The 24,120-nt window shown below is 45.7% G+C and overlaps 1 protein-coding gene across 8 annotated transcripts in view; it reads right to left on the bottom strand.

The window, feature by feature from the left end:
- Window positions 1-24,120, bottom strand: part of ODR4 (odr-4 GPCR localization factor homolog) — a 370,494-nt gene that overhangs the window by 116,133 nt on the left and 230,241 nt on the right. For all 8 annotated transcript variants that reach the window (XM_063940235.1, XM_063940234.1, XM_063940236.1 and 5 more), the window contains one exon: window positions 1,706-1,828. In XM_063940235.1, the coding sequence (XP_063796305.1) occupies window positions 1,706-1,828 (123 nt within the window). The remainder of the gene's footprint in view (window positions 1-1,705; window positions 1,829-24,120) is intronic.

Below are 24,120 nucleotides of genomic sequence, written 5' to 3'. Positions count from 1 at the left end.
GCGTGCTGGACCCGGCTAACCAGTTCGGACAGCCAGTCTGAGTGAGCTGTGGCTTATGCAGACTGGCTGAGGTCTACTACCATCGCGACCGATGATTGTGATGGTGAGTCGATGCTGCGCCCTCAGATGCAGCATCCGGACTTCGCAGATGCATGCAGCTGTGCAATTAAGTACAACTCTGAATCAGGTCCTACAGTATGTTGGAATTTATGTATCTTCCTCACCAAATCAACACAGGTTTCAGGCTGCCCCTTTCAGATTGTAATGAAATTTGGTATAATAAATGCTGCCGTGGGTGTAAATAACCTCCCCAATTCTTAGGCTGAAATGTTTAACGGTTTTGAAGTTATATGCCTTTATCTATTAGAGGTACCCATAGTACATCAGGCTTCCTTGGATAGAAGAATGATGGTGAAGGCCCAGCTGGATGAAGGAAGGTCACTTTTAATTCATCTTCATTATTGTCCATCACATAATCAAGCCACCATTTCTTGTTATACATAACGGATATATAGCCATTTATTTGTGTCAACTGGAGTTTGTCTAGAGATTTTGTAACCAATACTGTAGATGATGTTGTAGCCTTAGAAAATGTTTTCACAGATATTTTTGATATACTTGTATCAACAGGTATAAAAGTGTGATATTGTTGTGTTCCCTGAATAGTTACTGACTGGCTGAAATGATCATTCAAAAATGTTTCAGACTCAATATAGTCTTTTCACGGTGTGAACATCAAATTATTTCCAGATATATTTTCTACTGACCATTCATAAAGTTATATATGCGTTGTTTTATAGCAATAAATGGTGGCTTGCTTATGTGATGGACAAGAATAAAGATGAAGATGAATTAAAAGTGACCTTCCTTCATTCAGCTGGACCTTCGCCATCATACTTCTATCCAAGGGAGCCTGATGTACTATATACATCATTACACAATATACTATCTAACGCTCTGCTAGAAGATATAGTTGTGAAGTCATTTAATGAGCCCTATCCTATAAATCATGTAAGTTTTAGTGTAAATAGTCTTGCATATTCCCTTCTTACAGCTTTGAATAAAAATAAATAAAATACAATCAGATTTATGGCCACTTTTTGATCATATTGTATGTACAGATAAGAATTCAGATAAACTGCCTTTAGTTGTGGCATTAAAAGTGTGACAAAGACTTGTTTGAGGGGACCACATAAAAAAGTAACTCCGTGGGATACTTATTTACATCTCCTTGGCCAATAATGTAAAACAAAATTGTAAAATTAAGAGATAATAAAAGAAAGTGTATAGAAGACTGAGCCATGTTCTCTCTTTTCACTATTACACCTTCGTGCAACATGTTGCTAACATGTTTATGTCATGGAAAAGCCCTGTGTGTTGCTGTTCTTATGTGTTGAGCTTTCTAATGCACGTTGTTGCATACCTTTTTTTAGAGAAAATAATTATTGTAGATGCCCTTGATCAGGAATATAAAGTGATTTATAAACCCAAGGACATATATTGATTGGATATCTACTATTAGAAGTAGGAACTGTTTGGAGACTATGCTAAATGAAAAAAAAATTCTGTTTGTTCTATGTTCTGGTGGAGCATGAGGATGTATGAATAGAAATATATCTGTAACTATTACCATGCAGTTTTCTTCAACCAAACACAGAACAATAATTACACACTAGCTTTTGGAGTGATTGAGATACTCACTTACCTGCATAGCATCTTTCACTTTTGGCTTGTTGTTGCAGACATACCCTCTACACTTTACAACTCCCTGGATATTTAGAGAGGACTTTAAGACATGGACAGTTGCTGTGGAGCGGTTAGAACTATTCTGAAAAAATAGTAAAATAAACAAGAATTGCAATTTAAATTGAACTAACACATCTGCATTTGCACATAAAATACAAAATAAAATTATAAAATAATGAGTAATAACTAAACTTCTGTTGTATAAAAAAAAAAAAAAAAAAGTACTCAACTCCAAAAGCACTCACAACACTATCTGAATGATACATGTATATATCTATACATGTATCACTGCTCTTGTTGCTAATGAATATACAGGCCAGTCACTAAAGCAAGCACAATTCAATGGGAAGAAAAATGCAGCACTAGGTGGATGCAAACTTAACCACTTAACTGACTATTTATTTTGCAAAAAAACGCTCCGAAATTGTCGGGTTTTTTATGAGTGAATTAGGTGAAGAACATGAATTTAACCCTATCCCAAATGATTTTAGTTAAAACAAAGAAAAAAAATGTTTTTTGGGGAATTAAAAAAAAATAAAAATATATATATATTTTTTTTACCAAACATTGAAACATTGATCGGGAACATCGCGACCATCGCGGCTTTCTTTTTGAAAGCCGAGACAGCCTCGAGGTATGCAGGGGGAGTCTGGGGGCAGCTAGGGAGGGTTTATTTACACTCCCCAGCGGCTGCCATTGTCTGCAGCCGCTGGAGGGGGGAGATCCTGCCGTGCTGACCGATCATCAGTGATCGGCAGCACGGCAGACACGGGGAGAGTGCAGGGAGGCAGAGAGACCTTCCGGTCCCTCTGGCAGCAGCAGCGGAAGGAAGTGTCCCTTCCCTGCCGCTGCTAACACTGTCTATCTGACTGGTCGTATCCTGTGAGACCTGGTCAGATAGAGCACTTGCAGGCATGGTCGCATCTGATGCGACCATGCCAGGCAAGTGGTTAATACAATGAAAAGCAATAGTGCAGGACAAAGGAACACCATACGAGCACATTAAATTCCAGTGCAGCCCTAATAAGTGCAGCCATTTTTCTACTTTAATTTATACATCACCTAGTTGACCTCCATACATATGCGCAACTATCAGGGGTGCCATTACTATGGGGCCCAGAAGATTAGCGTGGCCTAGACCCAGGTTATAAAGTTGCATAATAATTTCCATAATTACCAGCTGAGCAATGGTGTCTGATGCTTTGCCCAGCCTGGATTGTGTGACCAAGCCTCTTCTAACCCACAGAAATATTAACACTATTAATTTTCAACAACTATCTACCTCACTGCAACCACTGCCCTCACCAATTTCTACATTCACCTCTCCTGAGATTGCTGTATCACACCTTAACCAAACTCTAGAAACAGCACCCGATGAACTGGCTCCGGCTACCCATCACACTCCACGTAGACCTAGATGTCAACCGTGGCACTCTAAATACACAAGACACCTACAAAAACTCTCACGTAAAATAGAACAACAGTGGCGTAAATCTCGTAGTTCAAGTGACTTTCTCACATATAAGATCGTGTTCCATTCTTATCGTAATGCTCTGGACACTGCCAAACAAACATATTTCCAATCTTTCATCTCTGCGCAAGCCTCTAACCCCAAGCGACTTTTTAATACATTTAAATCACTTCTCGTCCCTTCCTCACCCAACCCACCAGCCACTATCAGTGCGCAAGATCTTACATCCTATTTCAAGGACAAGATTGATAAGATACGAAAATAGGATTTTGGTACCTACCGGTAAATCCTTTTCTCTTAGTCCGTAGAGGATGCTGGGGACTCCAAAAGTACCATGGGGTATAGACGGATCCGCAGGAGCTTGGGCACACTATAAAGACTTAAACTGGGTGTGAACTGGCTCCTCCCTCTATGCCCCTCCTCCAGACCTCAGTTAGAAAACGGTGCCCAGGAGAGATGGACATTTCGAGGAAAGAATTTATTTTTATATAAACACGGTGAGTGTCCTACCAGCTCACACCTCAAACACACCGTAGAACATGGCATTCAGTAGAATACCAGCCCACGGCATGAACAAAACACAGCCACATGCTGAGAGAATATGTAACACAAACCGTGTGTCCACATAAGCAAAAAGAAGACCCTGCATGCTATGGCATGAAAAACGGTAGCAACCGCCTGACAGAGAAGACACACCACCAGGGTGTAGCCAAAACAATTAACTGCAGACACCGTACGCACTGGGATGGGCGCCCAGCATCCTCTACGGACTAAGAGAAAAGGATTAACCGGTAGGTATCAAAATCCTATTTTCTCATACGTCCTAGAGGATGCTGGGGACTCCAAAAGGACCATGGGGAATATACCAAAGCTCCAAAACGGGCAGGAGAGTGTGGAAGACTCTGCAGCACCGAATGAGCCAACAAAAGGTCCCCAAAAATCAGGGTATCAAACTTGTAGAGCATAGCAAAAGCGCTTGATCCCGACTAAAGCCGCTCGGCAAAGCTGACCCGCCGAGAGTCCTCGGGCATCCGCCCAAGAAGAGCCCATCTTACCATCAGAATGGGCTTCCACTGACTTCGGTAACGGCAATCCAGCCGTAGAACAAACATGCCAAATCGTATCACAGATTCAGCGTGTAACATACTGCACACTGCAGTCGCCCCAAGCATGCTGGGAGCATACTGGACAAACAGAGTCTCTGTTTCTCCAAACTGAGCCAAATCCCCGGTAACACCGAGAGACTTTGAATCTGCTAATGCCTAAGTAACCACCGGCATCAAAATAGAATGATTTCTGCGAAACCCAGAAACCACTCTTTGGTAGAACTACCATCCGAGTTCACAATTCCTCTCTATCCACATGGAAGATCAAACAAGGCTCTTGTGAGACAAAACCACCACTTCTGACACCCGCCTTGCGGACGCCAAAGCAAATAGCATGACCACTTTCCAAAGAGAGAATTTTTTTTTTTAAAGAAAATAAATAAGGCCATACCGCTCCGAAATGGAGCCTAAGTGTAGGCCTGCATCCACACCGGCTTGTCAAGTATGGATAAGAACGACCTAGCTGAAAGTCTTCCATAGGAACCATCCTGGATTCACACCAAGACACAGAGTTACGCCAAGGACGGCGGTAAGGCTTTGCCGTTACTTCTTTCCTAGCCTGAAACATTGAGGAAATGACTTCACTGGGAACATCCTTCCGGCTTAGGATATGGCATTCAACCGCCACGCCGTCAGACGCAGTCGCGGAAGGCATTGATACACGCCCTGATCTAGTTGTAACAGTTCCTCACGTAAAGGAAGAGGGCAGAAATCTTCCCTGAGCAAATCATGAAAAACTGGATAGCAAACCCTCCTTGGCTAGATTGGATCCGAGAGGATCGCCTGAACCTTTGTTCTACTTACGTTTATCACCTTCAGAACAAATGAAAGAGGAGAGGCCACATAGACCGACTAAAAAACACCCACGGTGTCACGAGGGTGTCCACTGCTATAGCCTGAGTGTCCCTTGACCTGAAACAATATCCCTGAGGCCTCTCGTTGAAGCGAGCCGCCAACATGACCAATTGCGACCCTCCACAAAAATTTGTCACGTCTATGAAAACTTCTCGATGATGACTGAATTTCTCCCGGATGGAGATCGCGGCAGCAGAGGAAATCTATTTCCCCTTCGTTTACCTCCGGAACGATTACTGCTAATATAGTGTTTACCAGACTTTCCGCCCTTGTTCCGTCATAGCGGCTTACTTACGCCACTGCTGACAAGTGGTCTGGCAGAACTAACATGGGCCGAACACGAAGAATCCATTCGTCGAAAATATCTCTTAAACCAAGAAAGCTTATTCCAGACAAGCCTTCCAACTTAACCTTATCTTCTGGAAATTCGACCCTTGACAGGACTGCTCCCCAGCCTCGAAGATCTGTATGCCCGGACACCAGGATCTAAACCTGGAACCCGAACCTTCATCTCTCTAGAAGGAGAGAACCGAGCAGACACCACAGGAGTAATGTCATGGCCTATAGGATTATATTCCGGTGCATGAGCAGGTGAGACCCGGACCACAATTCCAACTAGCCCCTTGAAAGCCACTCTGGCAGTAGACCTGCTCACCAAAAAAGGCCTCGTAGGGCGCACCCATCTTTTTTTTTTTTTTTATATATTCTTTATTATATAAACCATCCTATATCTACACAAAAGACAAGACAGAGGTTAGAAGGGGGGAAATGGGAATAGAATCAGGGGAGGGTGGGGAATGGGCGAGCTAATCGTTGTTTTTTTTTGTTGTTGTTTTTTTAAATTAGGTATTAGTTTGGATTCCTTATAGCTAAGCATGTTACACATATACGCGTCCTCATGTTGAGTCTAGTGGGATCTGATCTTTGTAGGTAGAGGTAGCTTTGAACTCTATCCAAGAGAACCACGTGGCGACATAGTCGGCATGTGAGTCAAGAACCGAATGAAACGTCTCTTCCATAGATCTATAAAATTCTATCCGCTGAAACCATTCCCATATTTGAGGGGGGGCCCGGGACTTCCAGTGGACTGGTACTACAGCTCTCGCTGCGTTGTTGAGGTGTTTGAGGAGAGAGTTTTTATATTTCGCCAGTGGAATTGTAGTGTGGGAGAGCAACCAGAAGTCAATCCCAGTGGGCACCTGAAACCCCAGGATCTTGGAGGAAATTTTTATTATTTGGGTCCAAAAGGTAGCTATCAGGGGACAGTCCCACCATATGTGAAGAAGGGTGCCACTTTCTTTTCCACATCTCCAGCACATGGGGGATACTGAGGGATAAAACTTATGTAGAAGGGACGGACAGCGATACCATCTTGTGAGCAGTTTATACTGCGTTTCAATAACTTCTAAACTCGTAGAGCACCGGGACATAACTTCACAGTGTTTCTGCCAGTTGATGCGTATCCCTCTAGGTATGAGATCTGCGTCCCATTTTGTGCAGAAAGCAGGTTCGCCGGGGTAGCGACCATGTAGCAATATCTTGTAGATACCTGACACAACATGGGAGGGTTCAGAGGATTGGGAGCACATTGTTTCAAAAGGGGTAAGACTACCAGTCAATGCAGCAGCTGACCTGTGGGACAAAATAAAATGGTGAGTTTGGAGATAAAACCAGAAGTCAGTCGCAGGAATATCAGTTCCCTTCCTAAGATCATTGAAAGCTTTGATGTTCCCTTCAGAGAGCAAATGTGTTATTCTAGTCAAGTCTGTCCTGTTCCACCTAGCGGCCACGCCGCCTCCCATACCCGGTCCAAACAGTGGGTTGTCAAGGAGCGGGAGAAGCAGGGAAGTTGCTGAGGTAAGACCCAGTTTAAATCTCAGTGTTCTCCAGAGAGCCAAGGTGGGTCCAACCGTCAGATGTGAGGAGCGGCTAATGGTTGCAAGCCAGGGTACCGCCTGTAAGTGTAGGCCCGAAGACCGTTTCTCCAAGTCAACCCACCGCTTAGAGCCGGTGCCAGGCCGGGACCAATCTAGTACTCTATTTAAAACAGTAGCTTGATAATATGCCGACACCATGGGCAGTTGTTGGCCTCCCTGAGCTTTCCTTAAGAATAGATAGCAGTGTTTAAACCTGGGTTTCCTGCCGCTCCAAACAAAGTGGCTGATCGCTTTGTGCGCATTTGCCAAGAACTGGCGGGGGAGCTGTAGGGGGATAGTTTGGAAAAGGTAAAGTAGCCGTGGTAAGATATTAATTTTTACAATGTTCATACGGCCTAGCCAGGAGAACTTCTGTTGGAGCCATTGTGACATTTCCGTGCGCAATTTTCGCAGTAAAGGAATGTGGTTCAGAGTGACAGTGGTCGAAAGGGAGGAGGGGATCAGGATGCCCAAGTATTTAATGTGTGAGGGGTGCCAGGCAAATGGGAATGCAGTCTTTAGGGACGAAACTAAGTCCGTGGTGAGAGAGATATTAAGGGCCGTTGATTTAGCATAGTTAATTTTGAAATTGGACAGCGTTCCAAAGCGCTCAAATTCTTTCATAAGCCCAGGCAGGGAAACGGCAGGATTTGTAACGACCGCCAAGAGGTCGTCCGCAAATAATGCAAGTTTATGTTCGTCTTTGCTCACCTTCAAACCAGTGATGTCTGGATTCTGCCGAATGGCTCTAGCCAGAGCTTCCATGCAGATAACATATATCAATGGCGACAGCGGACACCCCTGTCTAGTTCCATTTGAGATGGCTATCGGGCCAGATAATATTCCGTTTACCCGCACTTGTGCTGAGGGGGCTCGATATAGTGCCAATATTTTTTGCAGGAACACCTCTCCCAAACCCAGCCGACGCAGCGCGGTCTCCATAAAGACCCAGTCGATACGGTCAAAAGCTTTCTCAGCATCTATGGAGAGAAGCATCATGGGGGCCTTAGCAGTGTTCGCATGGGCAATCAAGTCAAACACTCGTATGGTGTTGTCTCTTGCTTCTCTGCCGCGTATGAAACCGACCTGATCCGGATGTATTACTGTAGGAAGCAACTGGCATAGGCGGTTTGCCATGAGTTTAGCATATAATTTAAGATCCACGTTGAGGAGGGATATTGGCCTGTAGCTAGATGGCAATGAGGGGTCTTTTCCATCTTTAGGGATGACCGTGACATGAGCCTCTAGGGACTGGTTTGAGAAGGGGGCCTGTGGGGAGACAGCATTGCATGCACGGAGCAGGAGGGGGAGAAGTTTATCCTGAAATGTTTTGTAGTAGGATATGGGAAAGCCGTCGGGGCCCGGACTTTTTCCAGACGGGGAGGACTTCAGAGCGGACAGCAGCTCTTCAGCCGTAAAGGGGACTTCAAGGGCTTCAATTGTAGCAGGGGAAAGGGACGGGAATCCAATCTCTTCCAGGTAGTCCTCTACTGTCTTCCCATGTAATGACTGCTCACAATGGGAGCGCTGAGACGTTAGATTATAGAGATTCGTGTAATACGACTGAAAGATCTCAGCCATCTTACCGTCAGAAGCATGGGGGACACCAGAGGAGTCCCTGATCTCTCGAATATAGGTCAGGGATCTTTGGGCGCGGAGGGCGCGGGCTAAAAGTTTCCCGGGTTTATTACCCCATCTATGAAACTTGTGTCGACAGCAGCGAAACGCTCTACGAGTGCCTTCATCCAGCAAGCCATTGAGAGAGGCGCGAGCATCTTGCAGTTCTGCTAAGACGTCCGAGGTTAGCGTGGATTTATGAGTGAGCTCCAGCCTTTTAATTTTAGCAAGTAAAGCTTCCCGACATTCATTTTTTTGTTTTTTAAGGATGGAGCCTAGTTGGATGCATTTGCCCCTAATCACGCATTTGTGGGCTTCCCAAACCGTCACTGGGGAGACTTCATCAGTCAAGTTGAGATTTATATAATCCTCAATAGCACTGTCTAGTTGGGCCCGGCAATCTGGGTCTCTGAGGAAATGCTCGTTAAAGCGCCAACGCCACTGACGGGAGGGGGGGCAACGCAAGGACAGGGTAACCGTAATTGGGGCGTAGTCAGAGCCAACTATTTGACCTATTGAGGCATCAACTAGAAAATCGAGGGAGTTATGGTCTACAAGGAGATAGTCAATACGGGTGTAAGAATTGTGAGGATGGGAATAAAACGTGTAGTCCCTGTCTTTGGGATGGAGCAGGCGCCAGGTGTCTATTAACTGAAAGTCGTGTAAGATTGATTTAAATCGTTTAACATCATTCCTAGAGGATCTAGGCGCTCCAGTTGAAGTATCTAGAAGAGGCTCCAATGCCCAGTTAAGGTCACCCCCTATCACTAATACCCCCGTCAGAGATCGTTCTATCAACTCTAAAGCCTCCTTCATAAAGCGGATCTGACCCTGATTAGGGAGATAGAGGTTAACAAATGTAAAAATTTGGCCAGCAATAGTAGTCCTCACCAGCAGGCCCCTCCCATCCCCAATTGGGATTTCTAATACATCATTCAGTCTAATATGTTTGGCAAATAGGATTGCAACTCCTTTAGCCTTAGCCCCAGAGAAATCATTGTAGTACCCCTGCGGGAAGTGACGGGAGTTTAGCTTCGGAGAGGCACCCTTTTTAAAATGCGTCTCCTGGAGGAACACCACATCTGCTTTGTCGGTGTGTAGAGTGTGTAGGAGCCGGGACCTCTTCTCGGGGATATTAAGGCCCTTTACGTTAAATGATACTAACTTTAAAGTAGCCATAATAATCTAATAGTCATGAGTACCAGCATTGTTAGTTCGCTATGGAACCCATATTGCCTTACTAAATGAGCAGCCGCCCAGGACATCTTGTCTGGGTAATGGGGGAGGTGTAGGAAAACACAAGAGGGAGGGAGGGGGGGGGGAATAACAAAGACAAACGAGATAAAGAAAACAGCTGTCGATGCAACAGCAATACTCTGCGTCGTTAGTCATGGGAGACCGGAAACGGCCCATGATCTACAAATGTACAGCAGAGCAAAGGGGGGGTCCGGGGGGAACCGGAACACATCACCATCGATAGTATTAAAGTATAAACAATACTATTAAAAGTTGTTCAGTGGATATAACAGTTCTAGTAAGGGGAAAACTAAGTCAGCAAACTGCGATAGCCTAGTAGGGCAGTAGTGACATGGAGGTAGGACAACGTAATAAGAATTGCTAGTCCAGTATGAGAATGATAACCTAGAAATCGGGGAAACAAACACAGATAACAGAGTATACAATATGGCAGGGTGCATCAGTCCATGTGCATCCATGCGTGGTAATCGAGTACCAAAGTAGCCCTTAAAGTAGACTATTCAACCTGTACTGAAAAAACATTGTAAAAGAGAGAACAGCAAAACATTACTTAATAAACATATCCAATAGTCACGTGTCTTTATGAGTTGTTTCCGGGGTTCCGGTCCATCTCCGTCAACCCTCGCCATCCGTGGTACCCGCGGTATCAGGCACATGTGAGGGTTCTCCGGTCGTATTGTTTCGCCGCCGCCTCCGAGGATTGCGGACTCTGTGCCACTGTTCCCTTTGGGGTGGTGGAGCCAGCGAAAGTTCAAACGGGTCCAGCCAATTAGGGAGGGTCGGGGCCGGGATATCCAGAGCTAGGCAGAAGTCCATGACGCCGTCGTATTCCTGTAGAACATAAAAGGATCCTTTATAGTTCACTTGGATGGATATCGGAAAACCCCAACGGAATTTAATGTTACGGCTCTTGAGTTCATCTGTGATGGGGCGGAGTATCCGCCTCTGCTGTAAGGTGGACCACGAGATGTCTGGGAAGATTTGTATCTTCTGGCCCTCAAAATTGATGTTCGGTGCTCGTCTGGCTGCTCTGAGAATCTCTTCCTTCTCTTGAAAGTAGTGGAGCCTGCAGATAACGTCTCGAGGTCGCTCCGTCGGTGCTCCTCTAGGGCGTAAAGCCCGATGTGCTCTGTCGAATACTATCTGGTAGTCCGAGTCCATTTCCAGAAGTTCATTGAATATTTTGGTTAGGGCAGATTCAAGGTTTTGGGGTGCGATGTCCTCAGCCAAACCTCGTATTCGTAGGTTATTCCGCCGACCTCTGTTATCCACGTCATCTAATCGCCGACCCATGGCCACCAGAGAACACGACTGCCGCGAGATGAGATCATGGAGGTCAGAAATTTTTGTGTCCGTCTTTTCAGAGCAATCTTCTAGTGCTACTACTCTATCCGCAACATGCGTAATGTCCGCCTGTAGGGAAGAAAGACGGGTCTGTATAGAATCCTGTATTCTTTGTTCCATGGATTGAAGGTCGTGTTGCAGGTCTTGACGGGTAGGCAGGGATCGCAATGTGGAGAGAATGGTGGATAGGTCCGAGGATTCCATCATAGGAGAAGGTGGCGGAGGGGGAGCCGATTGCTCCTCAGTTGTCCTGTCTGCCATGACTCTGGAAGGCAAGGAGGACGAAGAAGGGGTGGTTGAGGTCGGACCAGTTATCGGCGGCCGGAACAGCGTCTGAAAGGCCTTGGTTCTGGATGTATTAGCTAAGGCAGATGACCCTTTCTTGGTTGACCGTCTTCCCGGCATGAGGCACAATATTAGGCGTGATCGGAGGGGGTTATCGTCGAACTGGGTATCCACATATAAGCATGAGTGTCGTATCACGTGTTCCCCCCAGCGTGGTCTGATCAGGTCATTGTATGTTACAGCTCAGGTACCATAGCGTGAGAGGATGAGTATCGTAGTTGGATAGTGTCGGCACACCATTCATCCATCTTGGAGCGCTTCTAGCCTCCCCTCCAAAGGTGCCATGCAGTATAAGAAAGTCTGAGGATAGGGATGTAATTCAGGAGTTTGCCACAAGAGGGAGATCTCGTCTCAACAATGGTATGGAAAAGTGAAGCTGGCTGTGAGTTTCTTCACAGTGTAAATGCACGGTGGCCAAAAGATTGGGGCCAGCGGATGCCCCCCTTATGAGCCTCCAGCCAAACCTGCGGAAAAGTATGGCAGGGAGGCTAAGAGGCAGTCCAGTAATTGTCTGGGGTGGTGTGGGCCTGCTGCCCACAAGCAATATGGCGGCGCTGGTGTCACATACAGGGCCTCCGGGACTAGGTTATCTGGTATGTTCCTGGAGTGGCCCGTAGCATTGGTGGCAGTGTGAGAGGGTCTCCCAGGGCTCTGCGGCCTCCTGTGTCTGGGTATAAATAGGGGCAGGGGGTATATAGGAGGGGAAAGGGGCCTCGGGCCCTCTCTTTAGCGGGTTAAAACGAGCTTATTATTATAATTTTATTTTTTATTTTTATTTATTTATTTATTTTTATTCAGTGCAGGCAGGAGCTCTGACAATACTCCTCTGCCTGAGTCTAGCTCCAAGCCACTTCCCCCTGGTATTGCAGTACTTCGACCCAGGGATCCCAGTCCCCTCCAGCAGCTCAGCAGGAGTGAGCCTCCCAGCACTTCACCTCAAATCCAAGATGGCCGCCGGACGCCCTTCAGCGCCGCCCCGCGAGTCCTTCCCCCGGGTCCCCGTCGGGCAGGTATGCGCAAGGTGAAGCTGGTGGCAGGGAGGCACCGCTAGCCGCGGCCAGCAGCAGCTAGAAGAACTGAGCTCCGGGGGAGATCCGCGGCCTGGGCAGCGGGTCCTGGAGCCGTCCCCGGCCTGCAGCCTAACTCGAGGTCCCGGCTCCCCCAGGTCCCGCAGGCCGCAACCCGCAGGAGCAGTTAAAACTGCTCCCCGATTCCGCGGCACTGCAAGAGGCTCAGCAGGGGGTACAGGCAGGGTAGTAGAGGAGGTGGGGTTGTCAAGGAGGCACAGGAGGGAGAGGATGAAGTAGTTTGAGCAATGGGTCCCAGGAGCTCTTGCCGAACACGTCTGTCTCCTTCTGCATCCAGACCACGCCCCCCACCCATCTGTTTTTAGTAATAAAACATATTGATGCAGTGTTACAGCAAAGCTGATTCAACTCTGGATCCTCAGACCTCTTTCCACAGGAAAAACACCGAACATTAACCGGTCAGTATTTACTCTGAAACCCACCTCCGACAACAGTGTCAATGAGAACAACAGCCAATCCCTTAATATAATATTGATTGACAGATTTACCAGGGAAATTGTATTATTAATCATTTTCACCAAGGCGTTTAATCATTGATTTTTCTCTTGCGTATTAACTTATGAGTAATTTTGTAACTACGCATGAATACCAAGGCTGATTATTATTTTCTCTAGTCACATTAATTTAACAAATGAATTAAAAGCTAAGTTTTATCGTCTAATCACGTTTTAGAATAAGAGTCTTTCTTTTCTCCTTTTTTTGTTTATGCATTATCCACTGACTCTGGGAGCACCACCGACATCTGATTAATACACAAAGTGCTAATTACAATGTATAGTCAGTAATAGACAGCTATCCATTAAAGGTTTTGTCTGATACCATAACCTGCAGCAGAACTGCCCATTCTGTGTCTAAGTCTAGGGGGAAATTTACTAAGATAGGAGTTCTATTTTAGATGGGATGTTGCCCATAGCAACCAATCAGATTCCAGGTGGTAACTTATAGAAGGTGCTAGATAAATGAGAAGTAGAATCTGATTGGTTGCTATGGGCAACATCCCATCTTAAGTAGAACTCCCATCATAATAAATTTACCCCAAGGTCTGTACTTACTCAGCCCTTGCGATCACTTCAGCCTGTCCGGTCCCGGAATTGAGGATAGACACCCGCCCTGCAAATGCCTGGACACGCCTGTGTTTTCCCTGCCACTCCCAGAAAATGGTCAGTTGACACCCATAAACGCCCTGTTCCTGTCAATCTCCTTGTGATCGGTTGTGCGCATGGATTCTTCGCTAGAAACATTGCACAGCAACGATGCTGTTTGTACCCGTACGAGGCGCGTGCGCATTGCGGTGCATACACATGCGCAGTTTTGCAATTTTTTTAACTGATCGCTGCGCTGCGAAAATCGGCAGCGAGCGATCAACTCGGAATGACCCCACGAATTGCCTCGTAAGAGGCCACCATTTTCCCCAGAAGGCGTATGCAGAGATGCACCGAGATCCAGGTTGGCTTCAGGACAGCCCAAACCATCGACTGGATTACCATTGCCTTTCCCAAGGGAAGGGATACATTCCGAGACTCTGTGTCAAGTATCATTCCCAGGAAAGGAAGCCTCTGTGTTGGTTCTAGGTGAGATTTTGGTAGGTTCAGAATCCACCCGTGATCCAGGAGCAGTCTGGTTGAGAAGCCAATGTTCTCCAACAACTGTTCCCTGGACGGTGCCTTTATCAGAAGATCATCCGGGTATGGACTTATGTTCACTCCTTGTTTGCGGAGTAGAAACATCATCTCTGCCAACTGTCACGCTCGGCGTAAGTTGGGGTTCCGACAACCGAGTTTTGGCTGAAGGGACAACTACCTGAGAGGAGAGTAAACGAGGTGGCTGAATGTAATTCCTCCTCAAAGGTTGGAAGCCCAAGTAAGTGTTAATATTGGCCGGAGGGCGTAAAGAAAAGGAGGACTTTGTAGGAAGATAACTGTAGTTTTAATGAATAATCAGGCTGTACACGAATATTGGAGCAAATGAAGAAACTGGAAGAATTAGAGTCTATGGTTAAATGACTTGAAGAGTGAAGCTGAAGAACTCCGGTAAAGAAGAACTGAAGACTGTGTTTTATGATTAAAAGACGAGGCTGAAGAACTTGGACTTTGAAGAAAAGAAGACTGTGGTTTGTATTTGAAAGATGAGGCTGAAGAACTTGGACTTTGAAGAAATGAGGACTGTGATTTGTGATTGAAAGACGAGGCTGAAGAACTTGGACTTTGAAGAAATGAGGACTGTGGTTTGTGATTGAAAGACGAGGTTGAAGAACTTGGACTTTGAAGAAATGAAGACGTCTGCGGGAACCGCCGTTAGCACCTGGAGCTCCTCTATGACCTGGGACCCCGTGAGCGCTTCCACGAGTGGCAACGGACTTAGACAGCAGGACTGCAGCAACGTTTAGGTATCCGATGGATGAGAGCAACCAGGACCAGGGAACCAGAAGTAACCTGAGAGCACAGAGCTGGAGAACCTTTCACAATGAGGTAACATGAAGCACTGGCACTCTCCCTCTGAGCCAGCCCCCTTTTGTAAGGGGAGAACACGCAGGATTGGCTGGACACAGATTGGGAACTTCATTGGTAATACTCTGGTCTCCAACGTATTACAGTTTTATTGAAAATAAGATAAAAACACAACTCTGGCAGTGTACCTCAGGTAAGTGTTCCTCACTGACGCGTTTCGACTACCTGGAGCCTTGATAAAGGCTCCAGGGAGCCGAAACGCGTCGGTGAGGAACACTTACCTCTGACACACTACCCAGCCTTGGACTCTGACGGTGGATTCCTGTTCCCGGGAGGTACCAAAGAAATCCAAAACCACAAATGAGAATTGGTGTGCAATATACACTTTTACCTGAGGTACGATGCCAGAGTTGTGTTTTTATCTTATTTTCAATAAAACTGTAATATAACATGTGCAGAGAGAGTTAGATTTGGGTGGGGTGTATTCAAACTGAAATCTAAATTGCGGTGTAAAAATAAAGCAGCCAGTATTTACCCTGCACAGAAACAAAATAACCCACCCAAATCTAACTCTCTCTGCAAATGTTATATCTGCCCACCCTGCAGTGCACATGGGCCCTCATTCCGAGTTGTTCGCTCGCTAGCTGCTTTTAGCAGCATTGCACACGCTAGGCCGCCGCCCTCTTGGAGTGTATCTTAGCTTAGCAGAATAGCGAACGAAAGATTAGCAGAACTGCTACTAAATAATTCCTTGTAGTTTCTGAGTAGCTCCAGACCTACACCTAGATTGCGATCACCTCAGTCAGTTTAGTTCCTGTTTTGACGTCACAAACACGCCCTGCGTTCCGCCAGCCACTCCCCCGTTTCTCCAGCCACTCCTGCGTTTTTCCCTGGCACGCCTGCGTTTTTTAGCACAGTACTGGAAAACGGTCAGTTACCTCCCACAAACGCCCCTTTCCTGTCAATCACTCAACGATCAGCAGTGCGACTGAAAAGCGCCGCACGAACACCAGCAAATCTAGTAAGTTTTGTGTTAAATAACTTAGCGCATGCGCGCTGCGTACCATGCGCATTTTCCACCTAATCGCTGCGTTGCGAAAAACGGCAACGAGCAAACAACTCGGAATGACCACCCTGGTTTTGCCCAATTGCTACCAAACTTGCTGCTGCAATCAACTCAGAATTACCCCCTTAGTACACTAATAATCGCTCCCCCTGCTATGACCCGCTGGTACCGCTGAGGTAATCTGGAGTCTCTCCGGAGAAGCTGCGCGTCCCTGTCAGTCAGCCTTTGTGTCAGCTGTAGTAGGGAAAATGGCGCCTGTGAGCTGCTGGATCCTCTCATAGTGAAGCCCCGCCCCTACAAAGGCATGCGGTCTTCCTGCTCTTCTTTATACTGGATGTATGTGTCTATATGCATAAAATGGAGACAGATTACTTAAATGGCTTTGTTGCCAGTCTGGATACTGTGTCCGCTGTTCAGCGTCTGTGTCCGTACACAGTCGGGAAACGCAGTCCGCCCCTTTTAGAAGCTGTGCATCTCCGTACCCTCATGCCACCATAATGGCTGGCGACCAGCTAACTGGGACGATGGCTTAGTACTCACTTTCATTGTTCTGGCTCTCTTAGGGGTGGCATTGTGCTGGGGGAATGTACACTCGCCGTGGTGGGGCTTGCGAATAGTTCCCTCAGGAGCTAGCGTCCTGTCAGCGGGGAACGGTACCATTAACCCTGAGAGAGGTTGGCCGTTTTCCCCCCTAACAAAACAGATACAAAAGTCCGCCTTCTGCTGCGCTATCCACAAGTCCTTAAGTAGAAATGGTGGCGATCTTTCAACAGGAAAAAAGTCTCAAACTCCAAAACCCAAAAGAGAGAGCCACAAACAGTCTGGATAGTTCAAGGTGGATGGTATAGAATATCACAGATGAAGGTGGTTGACAGTGATATATCGTGAGGAGATGCCGGGAAAACTTTTAACAGGTACGCACCGTACTCACATGTACAATGTGCGCAAAGTGTCCATAAAGGCATCTTTTTTCCTCCCGAACTGCAGTGGATTCTAATGTTCCTCTTTCCTTTTTAGTCGCCCCATACTTACATAAAAACAAAATAAAATGCTCCCATAAAGGTATCTTTAAGTAACAAGGTGAGGCGTACCCCAAACTCACGTTCTGTGGGTGTTATGAAGGCACATCAAGGTTTCTTTAGAAGATGACTTCCTGCTTCTTCTTTATGCAGTTCTCATTGAAACCATGAGATCCATAAAACCCACAAAAGAAATGGTTTTTATGATAATGTGTCCATTTAGTAGCAAGAAATATCATAAAATTTATAAAAAAAATTTCAAACATGGGTCACCATGCATGAACAATGGAGGGAAACATCCCAATACTAAGAGGCCACGTGATGCCGGGTGTCATGGCGGCGCCCCTGCCCCAGGGAACCGCCGGGAGCCGCGCCAGCCGGAGCCCGTTGACCACCGAAGGCCGCAACACAGACCAGCAGGCACGCAGGGGTAAGCCCGTGTGACAAAGAGAAAATAATATTATCAAGAACAACATCGATACCCGTCCGGTTTTGGAATATACTAGAGATCTATAACCTCAGTAAACACACTTTGACAGAGGACGAAACTAATGTTCTAAAAAAGGGACTGAAATATGCCCCATCCAGTAATATGGACCGTTTTGGAGCTTATGTAGATCTTCAGAGATTCATTAGGAAATTGACTCTAAAGAAGTTCTTCCACGATCAACCATCCACAAAGGAAACAGCAGATGAAACTCGGTCCATTTTCAGACCCAAATCGTTTTTTTTCCTGACCCACAAAAAAGGTTGCTTTATCGAAACGTTTGAAAAAATGGTAAAAGAAGATATAGAAAACAAAACGATTAAAAGAATTAGGGAACCTAATTTGAACAAGGGAGTAAAAAGAAGCTCTAAAGGGTTTGGAAGAAAATCTGTCCATAGTCATAAAACCAGCGGACTAAGGAGGCTCCGTGGTCATTCAGGATGTAGAGGATTATAAAAAAGAGATCATGAGACAACTTGATGATTCGGCAATCTATAAGAAGCTTAGTGGTAATCCTTCAGAAGGAACAAAGAAGAAACTCATGGATTTACTGGAAAGATTTGAACGGAAGAAAATTATTACCGAAAATGAAAAGAAATACATGACAATCACTCATCCGTCCATTCCAGTGATATATACCTTACCAAAAATGCATAAGAATCCAGAATGTCCTCCAGGAAGACCTATTGTTGCAGGAACCGACTCTATAACATCCAACTTGTCACAGTTTATTGATCACACTCTACAACCACTAGCACAAAAGACCAGATCATACCTTAGGGACTCCACGGCGGTAATTGAGAAAATAAACTCCATACAGTGGGAACCCAATTATATTCTGGTCACGGCGGATGTAACATCATTGTACACGGCCATTGACCATGAACATGGTCTAGAGGTGACCAAATTCTTCCTTGATAGAGGAGAATTAGATATGGAGTACAAGTCGTTTATTATGGAGAGTATCAAATTTATTCTTAAGAACAACTTCTTTTGGTTCGAGGAAACTTTTTACCTACAATTACACGGCACAGCCATGGGCACCAGGTTTGCCCCCAGTTATGCCAACCTATTCATGGCCCACTGGGAAGAACAATCGGTGTACAGTGGCCATGAGCTGGGGGCAAGCCTGGTGCTATGGGTTAGGTATATTGATGACATATTTTTCATTTGGAACGGAGACTTGGTGTCATTGGATAACTTCTGTGACCAAATTAACATCAATACGAAGAATATCAAGTTGACATTTGAGAAGGACAAAGAAAAGGTAAATTTTTTAGATCTCACTATATTTGTGGACAACGGGAAGATAGAAACCAAAACTTTCATCAAACCTACTGATTGCAACTCTTTTATACCTCACGATAGCAACCATCATCAAAATTGGTTATCATCAGTACCCAAAAGCCAGTTCCATAGAGTAAGAAAGAACTGCTCGAGGCTTGAAGATTATGAAGAACAAGGTACCTCGCTTAAAACACAATTTATTGGAAAGGGTTATAAAGAAGACAGGGTTACCGACTCATTTCTCGACTATGGAAAAAGGAACAGAGATGAACTGATCCAGCATAGGAACGATAAGAAAAAGGGTCCAGAAAGCAAAACTGGTGTCACCTTTATCACAAAATATAACAGTCAGTATAAAGATTTGGAACAAATTATAAGGAAACATTGGGGTGTGCTTCTAAAGGACCCCGTTCTGCAAGAATATATATGACAGATAAACCCGTGTTTATATATCGAAAGGCTGACAATATAAAAAAAAGGCTGGTCAACAGCATGTTGGAAGATGGATGTAAGAAGAACAATATAAAGTCTAAGGGATTCTTTAGGTGCGGGTCCTGCGCAATATGCAGGAACTGCAAAGGCACCAATACAGCCATTACGAAGTACATCTCTACCAACACGATGAAAGAATTTCCCATTCATGATTTCATTACATGCTACAGCAGGAATGTCATCTATTTGATGCAATGCAAATGCAATAAGCAATATGTAGGGAGAACCACCAGGAAACTTAAAGAGAGAACGAGTGAACATGTTAGGAACATTAGGAAAGGACTTTCCACACATGGACTGTCTGCACATTTCCAGGATACTCATAATTGTGATATATCCGACCTGGTGTCATTCTGTGGTATTCATATCATTAGGAATAATTGGAGAAGAAATAATTCCGAGGAGAGACTGGCTAGAAAAGAAATGGAAATCATCTTCAAACTAGGGACCATGACTCGCAGGGGACTTAACCTAGATTTTGAGACCAAGTGGTTCTTATGAATCTTTTTAAAAAAGTAACTGCCTTAATTTTGCAGGAAAGAGCTATTTTCCTTTCCTCTCTTTCTCTCCCTCTCTTTACATATTTCCATTCTGTTGCTATGATATTACATCTAAAGTGTTTTCACTTTGTACATTTAGAGCATCACGGGGGTGTGTGGTTACTACCTCCCCTTTGGGGACACACACAATAATGTATCATTGCTGTCTCCTGTTTTTGTATACAGCATGAGTTTTACACTCATGTTTAGATTTATTTTTATATTATGGTCATCATGTATTTGCACAAAGACCTGGGGTGAGGTAATTTAGTACTTGGGTTGTCATGCGTTACCATGGCAACTTGTTGGCCACCTGTATTATTCCCACCACTCCCTGGGATATCCATAGGAATGTTCCTTTGGACTTGTGTTATCACTTAGACCTTTTTCCCACTGTCGGATATGGTTATATATTGTGTTAATGCACACCCAAGATTGTGCACATCTTTTTATTTAATCGGTGGCACTGACCCTCACGCGTTGCCGGGGAAACGGCAACGCCATTTGTCTGCATGACAGTATGTCCGGCGGAAACGGCGTACGTTCCACGTTGTGTGGGATGCACGCCAGAACATTGCACCGATATCCTGCTCCTCTATCTATCCCTCTAGAGGCAGGACTCATGTGACGTCGGCGCATCACTTCTTCACACTGCGCTCGGCCCACACTGGCGGTATGGATTTACCGCGTTACTATAGCAACAGCCACGTCAGCCGCCCAACATTGTGTAGAGGAGACTTCCCTCTCTGTCTACTTCCGGCGGAAATGGCGTGCGTTCCACGACGGTGGAACGCACACCGCAATAAAACCTTTTCATCACCTTTTATCATGTTTTTAAGCACACTGATCATTTCATTAGGGGTAGCAGAAATTAGTACACCCTATATGGAGTTGGCACCCGTTATAGATAGGTGTGAAATTAACCTTATTAGGTTTTTACTTATATTCTCTGGCCCGTCCCCCAAAAAAGGGGTGTCACCATGCTGCAGGGTATTTATTCCTGCTTAACACACCACCCAGCTGCACCTTGACAAAGACTCCTCAGTCGAAACGCGTTCGTGGTTAAGGAGGCTCACCCCGATACCCAGGAGATCAGTTCCTAGGAGTGTGGGAGTCCGGATTTACCGCACCCCAGGTCTGTGTTTTTCTATAACTACCTCTTAGTATTGGGATGTTTCCCTCCATTGTTCATGCATGGTGACCCATGTTTGAATTTTTTTTTATAAATTTTATGATATTTCTTGCTAATAAATGGACACATTATCATAAAAACCTTGATGTGCCTTCATAACACCCACAGAACGTGAGTTTGAGGTACGCCTCACCTTCTTGTTACTTAAAGATACCTTTATAGGAGCATTTTATTTTGTTTTTATGTAAGTGTGGGGCGACTAAAAAGGAAAGAGGAACATTAGAATCCACTGCAGTTCGGGAGAAAAAAAGATACCTTTATGGACACTTTGCGCACATTGTACATGTGAGTACGGTGCGTACCTGTTAAAAGTTTTCCCGGCATCTCCTCACGATATATACCTGTTAACCACCTTCATCTGTGATATTCTATACCATCCACCTTGAACTATCCAGACTGTTTGTGGCTCTCACTTTTGGGTTTTGAAGTTTGAGACTTTTTTCCTGTTGAAAGATCGCCACCATTTCTACTTAAGGACTTGTGGATAGCGCAGCAGAAGGCGGACTTTTGTATCTGTTTTGATATTGTTGTGGTGGAGAGATTGACCTCTCCCTGTACGCCCTCACTGCAGCCATCTGTGGGCACAGTTGATCTTCACCTTTTTTGATTCTGTTTTCCCCCTTAAGTCCCATGAAGCAGACAGGCTGGTGGCATCCAGTCTTACCTGAAAATAACAAACGTCGAAAATAAATGCAGAAAACTCTTCAGGAGCTTCCAGAGACGTGACCGGCTCCTCCGGGCATATTTTCTAAACTTAGTCTGGTAGGAAGGGCTTAGAGGGAGGAGCCAGCACACCTAATCAAACTTCTATAGTGCCCATGGCTCCTAGTGGACCAGTCTATACCCCATGGTACTAAATGGATTCCCAGTATCCCCTAGGAACGTAAGACAAAAGGAGATTTATGGTAAGAACTTACCTTTGTTAAATCTCTTTCTGCGAGGCACACTGGGTTCCACAGAGATACCATTGGGGTGTAGAGTAGGATCTTGATCCGAGGCACCAACAGGCTAAAAGCTTTGACTGTTCCCAGGATGCTTAGCGCCGCCTCTTCTATAACCCCGCCTCCGTGCACAGGAGCTCAGTTTTGTTAATCAGTCCAATGCATTAGCAGGTAAAAGAGACGACAACCGTTAGTCACCACATATACTACATTCTCACGACAGGAGAAGGTATCAGCGGCTAATGCCATACAATCCTAAAGAAGCTAAGTGCGTCAGGGTGGGCGCCCTGTGGAACCCAGTGTACCGCGCAGAAAGATTTAACAAAGGTAAGTTCTTACCAAAAATCGCCTTTTCTGCAGCGGGGTACACTGGGGTTCCACAGGGATAACATCGGGGATGTCCTAAAGCAGTTCCTCATGGGAAAGGACGCACTGTAGCGGGCACAAGAACCTGGCGTCCAAAGGGGGCATCCTGGGAGGCGGAAGTATCGAAGGCATAGAACCTTATGAAAGTGTTTACTGAGGACCATGTAGCCGTCTTGCACAATTGTTCAAGGGTCGCACCACGGCGGGCTGCCCAAGAAGGTCCAACAGACTGAGTAGAATGGGCTTTAATGGTAGCAGGAGCTGGAAGGCCAGCCTGTACATAAGCATGTGAAATCACCATTCTAATCCATCTGGCAAAGGTCTGCTTGTTAGCAGGCCAGCCACGTTTGTGAAAACCAAAAAGGACAAAGAGGGAATCAGATCTCCGAAGAGAAGCTGTCCTTTTCACATAAATAAGGAGAGCCTGTACCACATCCAAAGAACGCTCTTTGGAGGATAAACCTGGATAGGTAAAAGCCGGAACCACAATCTCTTGGTTAAGGTGGAAAGATGACACCACCTTAGGCAGATAACCAGGGCGGGTTCTAAGAACCACACGGTCACGGTGAAAAATCAGAAAGGGTGACTGACAGGACAAGGCACCCAAGTCTGAAACCCGTCTAGCAGAGGCAATAGCCAGCAGAAACAAGACCTTAAGAGTAAGCCACTTAAGGTCCACAGACTCAAGAGGTTCAAACAGAGACTCTTGTAAGGCGTCCAGAACAACCGACAAATCCCAGGGAGCCACAGGTGGGACATAAGGAGGTTGAATCCATAAAAGACCCTGAGTGAAAGTATGATCATCAGGCAAAGATGCAATTTTTCGCTGAAACCACACCGACAAGGCAGAAATATGAACCTTGAGGGAGGCCAGACGAAGGCCTAAGTCCAGGCCCTGTTGAAGGAAAGCCAAAAGTTTGTCAGTACTGAACTTGCATGCATCATAATTGTGAGTTGCACCCCAGGCAAAGTAAGAATTCCAGACCCTATGATAAATCCAAGCAGAAGCCAAATTACGGCCCTTCAACATAGTTTGAATGACCACCTCAGAAAAACCTTTGGCACTCAGTACGGAAGCTTCAAGAGCCACGCCGTCAAAGCCAGCCGGGCCAAATCCTGGTAGACACAAGGTCCCTGAGATCTGGGCGCTGCAGAAGCAGAAGAGGACGCTCCATCGATAGATCCTGCAGGTCTCAGAACCAATGCCGTCTGGGCCACGCCGGAGCGATTAGATGTAGTATTTCTCCTTCTTGCTTGAACTTCCTTATCACCCTGGGCAGAAGTGACACCGGAGGGAACATGTACGGCAGCCGAAAGTTCCATGGAATTGCCAGTGCGTCCACGAACGCTCCTGGAGGATCCCTTGTCCTTGCTCCGAAGACCGGAACATTATAATTGTGTTGAGACGCCATCAGGTCTACATCTGGTAGACCCCACTTGTCCACGAGGAGTTGAAAGACCTCCGGAAAAAGGCTCCCACTCTCCGGCGTGCATGTCCTGACGACTGAGGAAGTCCGCTTCCCAGTTTAGGACCCCTGG

Source organism: Pseudophryne corroboree, chromosome 9 (genome assembly GCF_028390025.1).
Source record: "Pseudophryne corroboree isolate aPseCor3 chromosome 9, aPseCor3.hap2, whole genome shotgun sequence".
Lineage (NCBI taxonomy): Eukaryota > Metazoa > Chordata > Amphibia > Anura > Myobatrachidae > Pseudophryne > Pseudophryne corroboree.
Note: the sequence above shows the minus strand (reverse complement) of the source record. Positions and strands in the feature narration are given on the sequence as shown.